The sequence below is a fragment of the Curcuma longa genome, chromosome 16 (assembly GCF_044706935.1).
Source record: "Curcuma longa cultivar G26 ecotype Majalengka, Jawa Barat chromosome 16, ITB_CL_G26_1.1, whole genome shotgun sequence".
NCBI classification, from domain to species: Eukaryota; Viridiplantae; Streptophyta; class Magnoliopsida; order Zingiberales; family Zingiberaceae; genus Curcuma; species Curcuma longa.
This window is the reverse complement of record NC_133876.1, coordinates 3357644-3373947: the sequence shown is the minus strand read 5'-3', so window position 1 is coordinate 3373947 and position 16304 is coordinate 3357644. Positions and strand designations below refer to the sequence as shown.

The following is a 16304-nucleotide window of genomic DNA, read 5'->3' as shown; positions in this document are numbered from 1 at the left end:
CAAATTATGTGCCTACTGCCCCAACAATATGTCTAAAAACTTAAGCCCTTTCAGATTGGTAATTCACCTAGAAGCCAAGCAAATTATTGATGTGTTCTTCCCTCAGTCATTGGAATGATTTAACACACTAGCACATAAGGGGTTCATGCAAGAGCATTTGAGTATTATGTTCATCACTTGAATTGTTTTGAAACTTAGTCCCAACCTGAGATTCTTCTATCCTTTCCCCAAGGATGTTCTTCATTTTCGAACCTTTTAACAACTCTATGGATGTTCCCATTTCTCCTTTCTACCTTTTATGTCCAGGTGCATCCTACTTATTAACCTCATAGCTACTCTTCAACTCATCCATTCCCACTTGTTCTTGCATTGTATCTCCATGTTCAGAGCCTTCTCATAAATGACATCAATCTATTATGAGCAAATTATAACATACAAACAAGTCTAGTAGCCACTTGATCTTGTTTAGGCCTCGATTTAGGGAAGTTGGTTGTAGAAGACTGAGGTGAAAGGAGTTCATATGAAAAAGGACTAGGAGTTGGGCTAGTCTAATTCAAATATAAAGTTGGAGAGTTCGAATGAAATGAACTTGCTTCAACTGAGGTAACCAAAGTGAGAATAGGTACAAGGACTCTTCCATCCGTCCAATGGTTAATTATATTTTCTCGATCTATACTTCTTCATCATGACCAATTGTAGTTTTATTTATCTTTTCAAAGATGGTGTAAGGAATTGTTGAAACCGCTGACCCATTCCACATTTTTTTACAGAAGAAAATAGGTACAAAGAGTACACAGGAATTTCGATGGTTGTTACGTGGGCTTTTAGGAGATTTTGATTTTGCTAAAATGGACTTGACAATAAAGGAATTAAGAGAAATGAGGTATAGACAAGTGGCAGGTTGCCATCAGCATATCTGTTAAAGCTTTTCAGCTACTGCAAGTCACCAAGAATGTAATATCATCCTTAACGTAGGCACACCCTTTATAGGCCTCAAAGTGAGCATCTGACCAATAACCAAGCCATGACATCAAAGTAGATCTAGCCTGTACTTTTGGACTTTGATGTGTCTAGCTTGATCCTCCGATATACAAACTTCTTATTGCAGTCAACCCACTCAACTGGATTGAGCCTTGTTCGCACTCTGATCAGTGTGACTGACGCGCCACCATCTCTACATTCACAAGGTTTGTCGACAATTTTATCCGCATCGCTCTGCAAGTAATCAAAGTTGTAATAGTTTCATATAATCAGATTTAGCTTGATGTAATACTAAAGTTTAATCAAACGATGATTACTTCAACCACCTCAAAAGTTCCACTCGCTGTTCGACAAAAATGGCTGTTTAACTAAACAAGAAGCAGATATGCTAATGACACACTATTATTATTATTATTACAAGAACCAATTAATATTAATTGAAAGTGATTGACCCAATCTCATATAAATTTTTCATCGACCACTAAGATAAATCTAAAAAGTACTCACGTTAAAATCATCAATAGCTGATCTCCATGATCGACTCATCGTTGTAGAGCATCATACTCCATCTGAATATTAAAAGTGTTAGCCACAATACAGCCGCTTTGCCAAATGATAACCTGATTCATCCAAATAATCATATTTCGTACTGCTTTCAATAATTTTTTCTATCAAATAGAAGATATATATATATACTTAATCAAGAAACCCCCCACCAATAGTACCACCATTACACCGTCGCACACTATTGCTTAGTAGTACACCTGCATCATTCGAGAAGAGCTGAAGCTTGACTTTATACAAATTTGATCAACAAGAACAGCATAACTTTGAGTACAAGGGTTGCTTTTTTTTTTTCCAAAAAAAAATGGAAAAGATAGAATAAACTTCTGATATAACATTTTAACTGATAATTCTCAGGATGAGATTTTGTAGCAATATCAAATCATCTTTCCTTTCTGGAAGAAGAGTTTAGGCCTACACTAGTTATGATTCACTTACGAGACAAATTATGAGAAAGAAAATTGACACGAGGAAAAACAAAGAAACAAGTTACACAAAACTGATATTGGTAGTTCTGCTCAAGCTCTGCACATGCATGGAGTTAGAGGATTCTCCCATATGTCATAGTTGGGGAACGTTTCTTCAGGAAGGCCAGTCCTTGTTTGGTGGGTAATCACAACATCCTCCAGAAAGGTTGCCCAACCCATGTAGGGATCCCCAAAGGATTTTGACATGAGTCCCTTGTCTGGTTTTATCGATTTCAGTCTATGGCCCATGTAACGGCGAGCTCCTATTATTAGTTTGGCAAAATTGCCACCATGCGTCATCACAAACACATCTGACTTCAAGCATACCAAAAAATCTAGGGCAGCCAAGCTAGTCACATGCTTCCTGAAATGGTCTATTTCTTCTATGCTCGCTAGTTCCTCCTTAGTAACCTGCAATGAACAAAAAGGATTACTTAATTGTTGATCTTTTAACTTCAGTTGCTGTAACTGTTAAAGCTTGTCACAAATGAAACAAGATAAGTAGCACTTGCCAAAGGAAAAAAGTTTCAAAACCTAAACAAACCACTTGGAACTTTATGGAAAATAAGAAAACTAACATTAAACTCAGGCAAAATACTTCATAAAACAAACTTAAGGCAAGTTGGTCTGCAATTTTGGAGGAAGACAAAGTACACAATGACAACTTTCCCATAAGAAAGATTTGCTTATTTTGTAGGGCAAAGAAAGAAAAAGAAGAATAATTTTCATTTCCTTTAGAGTTTTCAAATGAAAAAAAATGTATGGATTATTTGACCTTTTAGAAAGATAGATTGGGAAACAAATTTCTTTCATACAGTCCAGATGATGAGATGATAAATATGCAGTGGTCTTTTCAATTTCTATTCTATTACCATGTGATATGATATGATTTTCTATTGTAAACCAGCCACAGTATAAGCCTGCTTCGATTTGATTGTGAGGGGTTAGAATATAATGAAAATGTATGAGATCATAGACATATGAACTAGATCAATTTCCTATAGCTCAAGCTTTTGGAAGAGTTCACATTTAAATCTTGGTTGTTCTGTATTCTTTCCATCACTGCTCAAAAGAATACATAACTAAAAGGCCTAAAAGAAGTTACTTTCCTTGCACCTTTCTTTTATTTTTTTATTTTAAACTCATTGTGTTAATCAAAAGTAACAAAGATTTAATAAAATTTTCAAGCACACTCCTAAAGCTCATTTTGAGTGGCTGAATGTTTAAAAAAAACTGAGGCAAGTTGGTAGATGCGAAGTTAGGGCCTTGGTAGCCATGGTCTGCTATGGTCGCTACAGTCATGAAACCAAATCAAAACTCCAAATCCTCATTTGTCAAAGCCACAAAAGGTGAGACAAAATAGATGCAAATATCTTTTGAAGGGCAAAGCTAAAAGCATTTATTGGTAGAAATGAAGTTGCTTTCACCATATCACCAGTCTTACTATACGTTTCTAATTTAACTCATCAGCTGTTTATAATCCTGGAGAACTGATGTATTACCAGATTTGGAAACATATTTCTTAATGGTGCCATTCGGTTCTTTCCACCATACACTTGTCCTGAAGCAACATATATTTGTGTTTCCTTGGGATATCCCATTGCACGTAATATAACAGCAACCTCCCCTGGCTCAAGAGGGCAACGACCTTCCTTTCTTTTCTGAAGTGCAAGTTGCCAAAGATGAGATCCATTCTGCAACAATATGCTAATTAAATCTAACCTAAATTCACACAGAAAATGGATTTCTGCAATAGTTTGTTCTAATGATAACATAAGAACATCATGACTTAAGAAAAGGTTATTATTTGCAATCACCTTGTACCGTCTTGGCCATTCTTTCTGTCTATATGCTGCCATCATTGCTTTCTCCTCTCTAGTTCCAACAAAATCACAGAAGGAGAGGCCTACCATTCCCTTCTCAAATCTCAGATGAAGTGCCCTGTAAGAAAAGAGCAAGAAGTTTATGTTGAAGGTTAATTGTTGTTATTGCTAAAGAGGAAGATATTACATGTATGGGTTCACACTGCCAGTGCGGTTTCTCATTCTTTCTGCCAATTTATCAGCCATTTCCTCAATCTCAGGTAAAAATTTTAAGGCATGATAATTAACTTTACACCTGAGCTTGTTTATTTCTGGTGGAACATTGTCATACCTGAAAATGGTGTGAACAAAAGAATTTTGTCAATTACATATGCTATGAGAACAACACATGACAACATGTTTGTGATTTTATTCTACTGTAATGATGCATGAGATGCTATAATAATTAGAGAACAGGCAAGGAAACAATGAAAAGTGAATGTATGATTTATTTTAGCAGTCATTACTTACCCCAACCTATCAACAAAAGGCTTCAAAGCCATTATCTTCTTCTCTTTGATCCTAGGAAGTACATTGTCAATATAGAAGTCTGCTGATGCATATTTTGGAATGTTCTTCACAGTTCGTCTATCATGAATACCACAAATTGTTAGTGCTACATTACTAAATTTATATAGTTCAACCCAATGCTCAGAAACTACATATAAGATGACCTAGAATTAGTTGCTGCAGTGCAATGTTTTTGTTGAGTCTGAGAATGATCAAATGAGAACATGACAAAATGCATAATCTCAAATAGTCAAAACAAACAAGATACAGAAGTTAAGGGTTATGTATAATTAAAAATATCCAATTCTGAAACATGATGAATTAACCATCTGTCCTGATTCACATAAAGCATAGAAGTGAAAACTGAAAAGAGTGTTCAAAAGATTAGATCATTACTAATTTACAACAAAGAATTAGGAGAAAAACATTACTAATTCACAATAAAGAATTAAGTATAAAACCTTATACTAGTGAAGAGCTCTGCTTTGTCTGTAAACCACTCTGGAATGTCTCGTATAATTCGTACATCTTCCTTTAAATATTCAATGAAATGATCAACATCAAATATATCTTCAAATTTCCTGTATGACAAAACCAAAACAGCAAATTTGGAAATGTCATTGAACGTGTAGAACTTAAAACCAATCATGACAAGCAAATATGGGACCGTAGATGAAAAGACAACGGATCTACTATCTTAGCTTCAAGGGACAGCCAAATATGATTTACAAAACATGCAAAGCATCACGCATAATCCCCATTCTGATAGTATCCTCACAACTCTGTTTATCTGGTTTGCAGTATTCAAATATATACATCAGCAAATTTTCTACTTGGTCACTCAGAAATTAAGTCCAAAATCTTGCAGGTTGCAAAAGATACCCTGCTATACCTTTTTATATGACAAGTGAAAACAAACTATTGCTGACTTTCCAGTAATCAAGAACTAGATAATTTTCCTCTTCCAGCAAAGTGCAAACATGCAATCGACAATATGGTTATTAACTAAATAGATTATAATTCAGTTAGGAGAGTATTAAAGTCAAAACGATATACAACCTAAATAACACTGATTTTTGGATGGTTTTTGATTTGATAATGGAGATGCAAGGGCATTGACTAGGAAAAACTCACGTCTGATCTTTCCAAATTTGATCTTGCTTTAGCACGGGCAAAATAAGAGTTGCGCCCATTATCTTTGCCACAGCAACAGCATTGCAAATCTGCAAAGAAACCGATTAAGAAGGAAAATGAATTCACAATAATTTGAAAAAAAAAATCAATATATGGATGTTCCCAATATCTTCACATATCATGTCAGTATACAACACAGCCTTATCCAAAAAAGTAGATACCTTTATTTCAAGATTGCAATGATAGAACAATTGAGCAAATATGCCAAGACAAAACAGCATCAGTCTTAGTATTTCAAAGCAGAGAGCATACAAGCTTTGACCACAAGAAAGTTTTACAATATAGACTATTAAGATAACAGTGACACAGACATTGCACATGCTTGACCAACCAACTGCTTCCTAGTATCAATCTACAGCATGCTAGTAGTAACTATGTAAGAGAAGCATGGGCCTGCACTGCCACTAGAAGGTTGCAGGTAAATTGAGGGTCGGTTTAAAGGTTAAGCCAGACCTTTTGAATCTGACATAAAATCTATTGACAGTGAGAAGCAAGAAAAATAATTGTACATTCAACATTTACACCAATAATCCTCCTTATAGCAAGGGAATTCATTGACTATTGATACCAGGACAATATGCAATGTTTTGCTAGATGGATTGGGACAACAACAACAACAACAACCAAGCCTTATCCCACTAAGTGGGGTCGGCTAATGGATTGGGACAGATACATGTAAATCAACTGATCTGCAAAATATTTGAAAATCATTTTCATGTTCAGAATTTTTCAATATCCATGGTTGCTCACTCCAAAAGACCCTTCACAAGCTAGGAACATGAGGGGTGTTATCCACTGTTTCGATTAATAGTAACAAGTAGAGAAGCTAAGTCAAGATAAAAACTACCACATATTCTCCCATGCAGAGAGACAGACTATGTTGTCAATAATATAAAGAACTAACAGGAAACATGATATACTTAACAGCATCAAAACTTTGGCTATATCGGCAAATCCCATGAATTAAACTTTCCAGAGAAGCTAGATAGCATATCAACAACAGAAATGATCAAATCTTCTGAACCTAGACCTTAAAATTAAAAGGAGTTCAATTTGCATCAGCACTTTTGATGATCCTAAATGTTCAAAACTAGGTCTAATCTTCATTTAGCATTTCTAATAATATTCCTAGAAATACATATTAAACAAATCACATCAGCCATTCAAAATGTACCGAAGTGTACTAAAAACTCTAAGAAAGTGACTTATAACACAAACAGAAGTAATGAAAAAGAGTACACACAGCTATACGTTGTTGGTTAAGGCCACCCTCAGCATGGATGAATATGTAGCCATTGGTTTCATTCTCAGGAGGTACTGCAAATGAATGAACCATCACTTAATCAGCATGACAAAATAGCATGCAAATAGTAAAACAGGATTTAATATAAGAGAAACAAGGATAATAAAGTTGGCAACAAAAAAAATCTAGGTCAAAACCTCAAGAAACCAAACTTAAATAACATCACATGTCAAAGAACTTAGATACACAGAATAGTTAAAATGAAGCGAAAATATAGGTTACAATAGTGTATGTACGTGAAATAACATATATGCCTAGGTACGCAAGTATATGAACATGTGAAGAAAACATCAAGCTCATTCAGTCATTATGCGTGCTAGATTCAGGTACTTATACCACAGTGACCATGTTGAATAATACTCATGTCAAGAAAAGTTAAGTGAACCAAATATTAGCACACAATTAATATGATGGCATCACCATAGACATGCACCTAGGTTATGACTCCTAGAATGTGGGTAAGAAATAAAGTTTGATGTAAAAGCTCAAAACATACTTTATTTTTGAGGTTGCAAGTGCAAGTGTGCTATACCAAGTCAGAACAGCTACAATGTTAGCCATAGTCCACTAGTCAATTTGCTCTCCACCTTATTAGAATCAGCATGATACATATCAAAAGGCATTACATGTTTCACTATGTGCATAATTAGGTACAAGTATAAATATAATATAAAATGAAGCATTTAGGCAAGCATATATTCTCTGATTAATTTAAGGTTAGATACCCATGTTTCTTGATCTTTTCACTTATTAAATTGAATACAATGGACTTTATGATAAACTACTTACAGGATCTCAACTCATAGGGGGTCCAAAATTAATCTGTATAAAGTTGAAGCAGTTTGAACAAGGAGACTAAAAACTCAATTATAGTATCTTCATAAACCAACAAGAGATTATCAATTATTTTGCATGAAAGTAAATTCCAAATGAAAAAAGCAGCAATAATAGCAAATATGACAGCAACTCTTAAAGAATCATAGAGGAGAGAGAATAAATAAAGGATAAATAATATAGCAGCACTTTGAACAGTTTTCATGCAGAATTGAATTCACCAAAGAGAAAGATGATCTAAGATAGACAATTGGATCCCTTTGAAAAGTCCAACCTAGAAAATAATTGGACTACAAATTCAAACAGACCATTATTAATTAAACTTCTACCAAAACTTCCAAGAGTAAATAAAACAATTACCAATTTCAAGATTTTCTTAAAAACTCATTCTCATGAAGAGACTCTACCCAATTAACCATTACAAATCAAGGACTTAAAATAAAATTGAATTCCTATTATGCATCAATTACCCCACAAGGAAGAACTCAACCTATAAATTTGAAAGAAGATAATCAAAATCAAATTTCATAACACCAAGCATAGGAGGGAAGTGGAAAGTTATGAAGTGATTATGGAGAAGATAGCTCCAGCACTTGTTCTATTATACCAAAAACTCATGAGCAATTTGGTGAAGTTTATCTTCTGTAATTTAAAAATGTCTTTTCCAATGGAGGAAGTAACTTTAAATGCTTCCATGTGGCGCTAGCATTGTCTATGCATCAATCATACTCTCAACCTAAAGATATTGTTGCACCATGGAGGGAAGAGCAGGCACTTGAGTTGTAGATGCACAAGTAGCAACCAAATCAGCAGATAAAGAGAAAAGCTCAAATTGTCCATTGATATGGCAGTAGGTCCTCTAAATTGAAAATTGGATTAATGCTCAATTTAGCTTCTATGTTAATAATAGAAGCAACAATCCGATCTTTCACACAATATGAAAGTATTAATAATAAGTCTTAGAGGTGTACTTTGAAAGTAGTCGATGAGAATGCTAACAAGTACATAGTGCCATATGATGCACTCCTTATGTTTAAGATATGCATCAACATGTAATTTATATGTTTTATTACTTATTGTTATTTTCCTCCTGACACTAATATGAATCACTCAAAAGAATGAGAGGTGGCAAGTAGAGAAATCTAAATAATAAATATGTTGACAAGTTCTGGACTCATAAATGATTGCAAAAGGACATCTAGAATTGTTACTAATCAACAAAATCAATATCTAAATTCCCAACTTTTTGGCCACTAGGCACCTAAGAAAGTTTCCTAAACTACAATTGATAATGTTGATCTAGCCATCAGTTTGAGATTAAATGTGGATGAAAATATAAGTTGAGTCAAAATAGCTTCCATCCAAAAAAAAAAACTCACAAACTTAATATTCTTCACTAACATCATCGACAATCCATGCAATCTACCAACTTCCTTAAAGGACATCTTAGAGAACCAAGCTACAACCACTACAATGGAATCATGACTTACATTGGTTAAGGGTAAATATAAAACATGGGTAATAAACATTAGTGTGCAAAAAGGTGTTTTATTGTGGCTTTGGTTGTCTAGCACACATGACATTGAGATACGTTCTAGCAACATCTCATCTTTAGGATGACAAGTAGAATCTATCAAGAATGAGAGTTAGAATCCTGTCTTTCCCAAAGTGACCTGTACGATCACTTGCTTATTCCCATATCTAAAGGTCTCTAAGTGAGGTTCAAGGAATGTACAAGTGTCTAGAGCTAGATAGGTAACTGTACCTAATCACAAAGTGAATCTAATTGTGACAATTTTCATCCTTAATATCTGGGGAAAAAAATCATCTGTAATGTTAGAAAAAGTGGGACACTAAACCTTATCGACCTTAAAACCTATTATTGTTGTTTACTCTATATAAGGCTGCCACAAATTGAGTCAATGCAAGTGGATGCTTTAAACAAACTAATACTTTGGAAGGAATTCAACCCACCTAGCGTGTTTAACACCTTTTTTTTCTCTTTTTGATTATATGAAACACAGTGATGTTTCAATTTGAATGTCCCAGTAATAACTTTCTTATGCTTTCTGAAAATCAACACCCCTGACCCAATTGCGGCATCTACATAATCACTTTCAAACAGAAACAGATCTCATTGAAAGGAAAAGAGAGAGAGAAAACATGCCTGTAATACCATTATCCCAGCGTTCAGCACATGGTTTCCATGAGGTAGTAGAAGAATAGGGATTCTCCCAAAGTGATGGAGGCTCCTTCACCTGAAGCAAGGAATACAGAAGAAAAAAAAAACAATTTACGACAACAATAAAGGAAAGCTGTTTCTTCAGCCAGGAAAATCCATGTTTAAAGATGAGTATAACAACTGAAAACTTACACGGGGACAGTGAAGTGTGATCCCTTCTTTATGGCACAAATAAGGTGTATTCTACCAAAAAGACAGAACTTAGTCATTTGGACCATCTCATTTAGCAAAAGTCAATCAAACAACTTATTGAGATCCATGATAACTTCAACACCAATATACTAACGGAACGAGATAAAGATAACGAGAAGAAAATGCATCAATTGAGCTCCGAGTGTGAGTGTGAGTGTGTGTGTGTGTGTGTGTGAGAGAGAGAGAGAGAGGAAAAAAAGCATTATCCTTTCGGCTAAAATGGGCAAGACAGTAATCATACCAAGTTTACTACTGCAAAACCTCCAATTGAAGTAACAGGATACAAATCAAGCAAGCGCGTCAAGGAGTAATGCTAAGGAGGAGGATCTCACCAGCCGACTCCAAAAGAGGGGAGGGATAGTAGGCCAACCAACACAATAAAGGCAAGGAATCCAACGAGGATCCGGTAGGAGTACGAGGTGGACACCCTCGGGTCCTCGAGCGCGAAGAGGGATCGGATGGGGGCAGGCAGATTGAGTAGGGCTGAGGCGAAGAAGGGGCGGTGGGGATCCTTGTCGTGATCCCGGTCTTGATCTCGTCCGCCTAGGTCGGTGGCGGCAGCGGAGACGAAGGAATGGGAAGCTTCCTCGACCTTGGCAGGGGAGACGCCGGCGGAGGCCCTGCTACTCATGGAAGCCGAGTGGCGGAGCTCCGCCATATTGCGCTCGCCGCTTCTCTCTCCCTCTGTAAACGATCCAGCCCGAAGTAGCGCGTTCGATCGATGTTATTTTCCCGTGTACACATCAAATCTGCATTTTAATTCCGAAATAAAAATTAAAAACTAAATATAAATTATAAAAATTATCAGCTTTTATCATGGAAATGAGTCAGTTAAGTCTGTTTTTATTACTTATTTAACTCAATCACTTAATATGTCCATCCTATTTCTTAAGTAAAAGGTACAATTTACCACCATGATTTCACACGATCGACTCGATGACTATTTGTGAGGAAGTAAATCAAGAAACTGTACTTGGTTACAACGGAGGAGAACATTATCTCGGCTTCATTGAGATTCGATCCTTATCCACTTCAACTATTCTATTCCATTGTAACCAACTCAATTATGTCCCGAAAGTCCAACTCAACTATGACAACTATCATGAATAAAGGTTTCAGACTTATGCCTTTGTAGGTAACTTTCGTATAAATATTAAAGATTCGTTAACCCTTTAAACCTCTTGACTCTTTGAACTTTATCCATTCTTCTTCTTGCCACCTTTTCATGGCACCTAGTGATTGAAGCATCAGAGGACCTCTCTAAATTCTATTCATTTTCTACTTTTCACTTTTTTACAACACGTGATTAATGCATTAGAGAGGGCGTTTACTAGAGAACCTCTAGCAGCCAATGACATTTCTATTGTGCATGTAGATTGGGTCACTCTTCTGCCTCAGCATTTGACCTAGCAGTTAACTATGTATGCCAAGTCGACTTCTATGGAAAATCGATTAAATTGAGAAAAAAATGTTGATGATGGTGAACCCTCAAAGAACAACTCCGAAGAAGTTCAGTTCTCTGGTGGTTGATAGCATCAACTTCCACTCAACACCCTAAAAAATGATAATCCCAGTAGCCACATCTCTGGGGTGGTCGGCCCGGTCCCATGGAAGTTTCCCACCGACCATCAGGGTAAATCGGGAAACGCATACGGCGGCCAATCCAGATGCCCAGCATCCTTTGATTGCGTTCCCCATTTGGAGGAAAATTCCTGCAAATACGCCGTAGCTAGGGATCGAACCGCGAGTCCCAAAGTTACAATCCGGATGTCCTACCGTTGCACCATTGCCCCGGGGACTTCCACTCAACACCCTAGAAATAACAGTAGGGTACATTACTCTATTGTAATTGACCCAACTCATCACCACAACTGTGGAGGCGGTTCTCTAGAGAAACACGGTTATTCATGTGAAATTGTAATTGCATGGTCATCATTAAATAATAAAATGTCATCCTCTGGGACTGCGCTACCAACTACGTAAAAAAAAACTATGTAGACAAAATTATGATAAGAAAACAGTGGTAATGAGAAATTAAAATGAACCAAGAAAACTTTATATTGATAGCGAATGGATTAGGAAATCAAATTTTGAGATAGTTCTAAGATTTCAATTTCGTTGGTGTTGGAAGCACCACATTAACTCAAAATTTTGATGTATGACTAAGGTGAAAGTCAGGTTTGTTGAGATCTAATGAATTTGTATCAAGTGTGTAGGAACATGTTATTGAATGATGATGTTGGCTAAGTCCTAGTGGAACTAATGATTGAGTATTATGCAGAAGCTAAGACCTAGCAGGGTTAGACAATATAAGTCTTGATTGAAAATCAAGTAAGAAAATCATAATTGAGAACTAGGTAGTTCAAGTTCAAGTGAAGTTAGCTGGGAGTTGAAGTTTGGCAAATAAGTCCAAGTGGAATCAGATAGGAGTTGAATCTTGACACTACGATTAGATGAATCAGTTGGGAATTGAACATCTAGTTAAAGTAAGTGTGAGTAACTTTAAATTATATAGCATACTTATTACATGTAACAAATACAAGAAAGTAAATTTCAATAGTTCCAAACGATCGGAAGGGAGTCTGGGCAACTAAGCTAAGGTTAACTCTCAATTGACAAAGTTGGGAGGTACAAGGTGATCAAAGCAAGGAGCGGGGTGACTGCAACTTCCAGCCGACCAAAGACGCTTCCAAGCGACTGGTAGTGACAAGATCCAGCGATCTGAGTGAAACAGTCAAGATAAAATTTGATCTAGCTCCAAGCGATCAGAGGGTGTCTAGTTGTCTAGATGCCTAGATCTCCTTCCAGACGCCTCCACGTCGGCTCGTCAATTAGCTCTCGATGATGACTTAGTATCTTCGAGTGCCTGTATCTCTTCCTGGCTCCTAGAATGCTGACGTGAAGATTGTCAGATTAGCTTTGACTCCGCTACGCCTTATCCTTCTTCGAGTACCTGGATCCTTCCAGGTTCTTGGAAGCCAAGGTATCCCCGACCAATCCTGACTCACCACCTCATCCGCTTTGCTAACCTAAAGAGTTGACATCCAGGCGCCTAAATCCCTTCTGGGTGTCTGGACCATCTGGTCGCCTAGATCCAATAGGGGAGTCGAAAATAAGGAGTTCTAGTCCTTCAATATCCTATTAGATTTGAGAGGTATCTAAGGAAATCGCCTTACGGTCATACTATTTATTGGATAAATAACAATTCACTGTTTGAGTACACATTTCATATGTATTTGATTGGATCTTAAACTTAAATACTGAATATCCGTAATACGATTTATAGCATGAGAGAATTTGTGATTAGATCACAACTCGTGAGCATCTCTACATGTGCAATTATGAATATATTAAAATTATCTCTAGTCAAGGAATTGATGAGCACGGACGTCATCGATTCTGTCGAGACTAGCATGTTTAGACTCCTTGGTTAGCCAAGCATCTGATCTCACTACTGAGATATTAGATGTTGAGAGTTAAACGTGGATACTGATTAAAGGTAATCAGTTCATTGTGTTGGTGCAATAGTTGCCCCAAGTGCATTGAGTTTCAATGTTTGGCTAAACCATGTTTAAAGTTAGGCAATTCTTATTGATCTAACATGTGTGATGCAAGTTTGCAGGAAACAGAAAGATGTGCAAATAAAGCATAAATACATATATACATCCTACGCACATCACTAAGTTGGCAACTAAGTAGTTCAGTGTGCTGACGTGGCATCCGACGTGGACGGTATGGCTGAAGTGGCATTGGATAATGCCAACTCTGTTGACATGACACTAGATAGGGACGAGCATGTTGACGTGGCACAGAGGATAACCGCTGACCTGATGATGTGGCGAGGAAGGGTTATCGAGAAGCTGACATGGCAATAGATGATCGAAGCATGGCCGAACCAATAGACCGATTAACTTGATCTGGATCCAAATCCCAAGGTGATCAGTATACCAATCAGAGGGATCGGTAGACCGATCAGGTCCTATAAAAGAAGGTCACAACCGAAGCTTCATCATAAACTCTCAAGTGCTTCCACTGTCATCTCGCTCCGAAAACAATGCCACTACACCAAGACGCGACTCTGACAATTGCGCTCAAGTTTTGAATCTTTGTCGGTATATTTGTATCAGTTTAATACTTAATGTTGTGCTTATCTCAGAAGGAACAGTAAAAGTGTTACTATTCCTTGATTTTCTATAAAGTGAATCTTTTTCTCATTATGAGAAAAAGATAAGCAACAGTAAAACATTACTATTCCTCGATTTTCTATAAAGATGAGTCTTTTCTCATTATGAGAAAAAAAACTATTAGTGAATTGTCCACTGAAGCGATCAAGAATCGTAGACCTTAAAGTGACAGTCATAGATTGTGAATTAAGTAAAAATAAATTTATCTTTTATGTGCTTTTGAGTTACGCTTCCTTCAAATAGGGCAACGATAAGCCTCTTTGTGCTGACATGGCAACTAACTTAGCCGAGAATAAGCCTCGAGGAGCTAACGTGGGAGAGAGATAAAGGTTTGATCGGGACATGTCAAACAATAAGTCTCGAGTGCTAACATGACAACTAAGAGCATCCGCAACGCCGTGTTAAAAGGCGTTATAACGCCTCGGATGAACGGCGGCTGCGTTGCGGCGCGTTAAAAGTTTTTAACGCGTTCAGAGTCTTGAATGCGTTTTAACGAATGTGGTGGGCTCCATTGATATATTAAATTAATTTTTAATTTATTAATATTAATTTTTATTTTAATAGAGCTTTTTAGTGGTCGATTAGCTGGTCGACCACCACATGGTGGTTGACCAGTGGTCGACCAATGGTCGACCACCATGATGGTGGTTGACCCTTTAGCCATTGGATTTGTGGAATTTGTGGATTGAGCCGTTGGATTTCACCACAGGTGGTGGTCGACCAGCTAGTCGACCACCGGTGGTGGTCGACCGGCTGTCGACCACGACAACTGGGACTCGTATTAACGTTAAATGCGTTGTGGGGTGAAAAATGTAACATGTTATAACGCAGATGTGGCAGTGGACCCAGCGTTTTGATGAGATGGAGGTGTTATAACGCATTTAGTGTTGCAGATGCTCTAATCTAGCTTCAGATAGAGTTTGACTTGCTGGCGTGGCAAAGAATAAACTAAGACATGCTAATGTGGCAGTTGATCAGGCAACCAAAAGAGGTTCAAACGACCTATCAAACCTAGTCAGCAAAATGAATCTAGACAAGAATACTAGAGTGGACAAGGTTCAAACGACCAATCGATCCTGTTGATCAAGCAATTGAAAAAGGATAAACACAACGTAGCGATCGAGAGTGATTAAAACTACTTATTAGGCAACCGAAAGGCTTCTCCGGTCAATCAATAATTGTATAAAAAGGACTCGAAGCAAACACTTTGAATCATCACAAGCTCTTAGTAACAAATTTTTCAATGCTCAAACTCGCACCACAATTGTGTTTATTATCACACCCCAAAGCTATGCAAGAATCGCTCCATTTTGATAATATTTGAGCTTGCAGTTTTACATTTGGTTTTCTGTACTTGTTTTGATATATTTTTTTTGTGTCATTGTAAAAAAAATTCCACCTCTAGAAAAGTTCTAGAAAGAAAAAAAATATAGTGATGACTTCGGAGATCAATCAATCTAACGGATCACTAAGCCATGGAACAGCAATCATAAGTGTTATGAACCACGTTCAATTATTTAGTCCTTTGCTTGCTTCTTTTTTTTTTCCACTACAATTCTGATTTTAAAAACATAAAATAAGATTTCCAAAAAGCGCATCTCACTTTACCCTTTAGCACGGCTCTCTTATGCAAAAGATGAAATCCGTCATCCCAGCGATTCTACACGGTCAGTCCCACGACCATATGTGAGGACGTAAATCGAGAAACTGTAATTAGCCACGACGAATGCAACTTCGTCGAGATTCAAATATTTATTCTCTTCTACAATTCTACTATGTCGTAACTAACTCAGCTATATTCCAGGGGCTTTAGCACCCCTCTCTCTCTCTCTCTCTCTCTCTCTCGATCCTAGCATCATGATATCTTAACATTAATCATTAATCAACTACAAGAAAACCATTAATTCAATTTAAAGAATATAAAATTTTGAAAATGTTATAAATTTTTAAAAATGTCACTGGATAAAAGAT

General features: G+C 36.8%; 1 protein-coding gene across 1 annotated transcript; it reads right to left on the bottom strand.

The window, feature by feature from the left end:
• Positions 1–1753: 1753 nt before the first annotated feature.
• On the bottom strand, positions 1754–10859 carry LOC141847977 (protein PECTIC ARABINOGALACTAN SYNTHESIS-RELATED). The gene is given in 12 exon segments (XM_074736084.1): positions 1754–2423; positions 3515–3706; positions 3830–3953; positions 4023–4166; positions 4346–4462; positions 4846–4965; positions 5519–5607; positions 6822–6895; positions 9883–9973; positions 10090–10140; positions 10482–10498; positions 10501–10859. Coding segments are annotated over 12 exon segments (1686 nt in total). The 5' UTR covers positions 10808–10859; the 3' UTR covers positions 1754–2063.
• Between the last annotated feature and the right edge of the window lie 5445 nt (positions 10860–16304).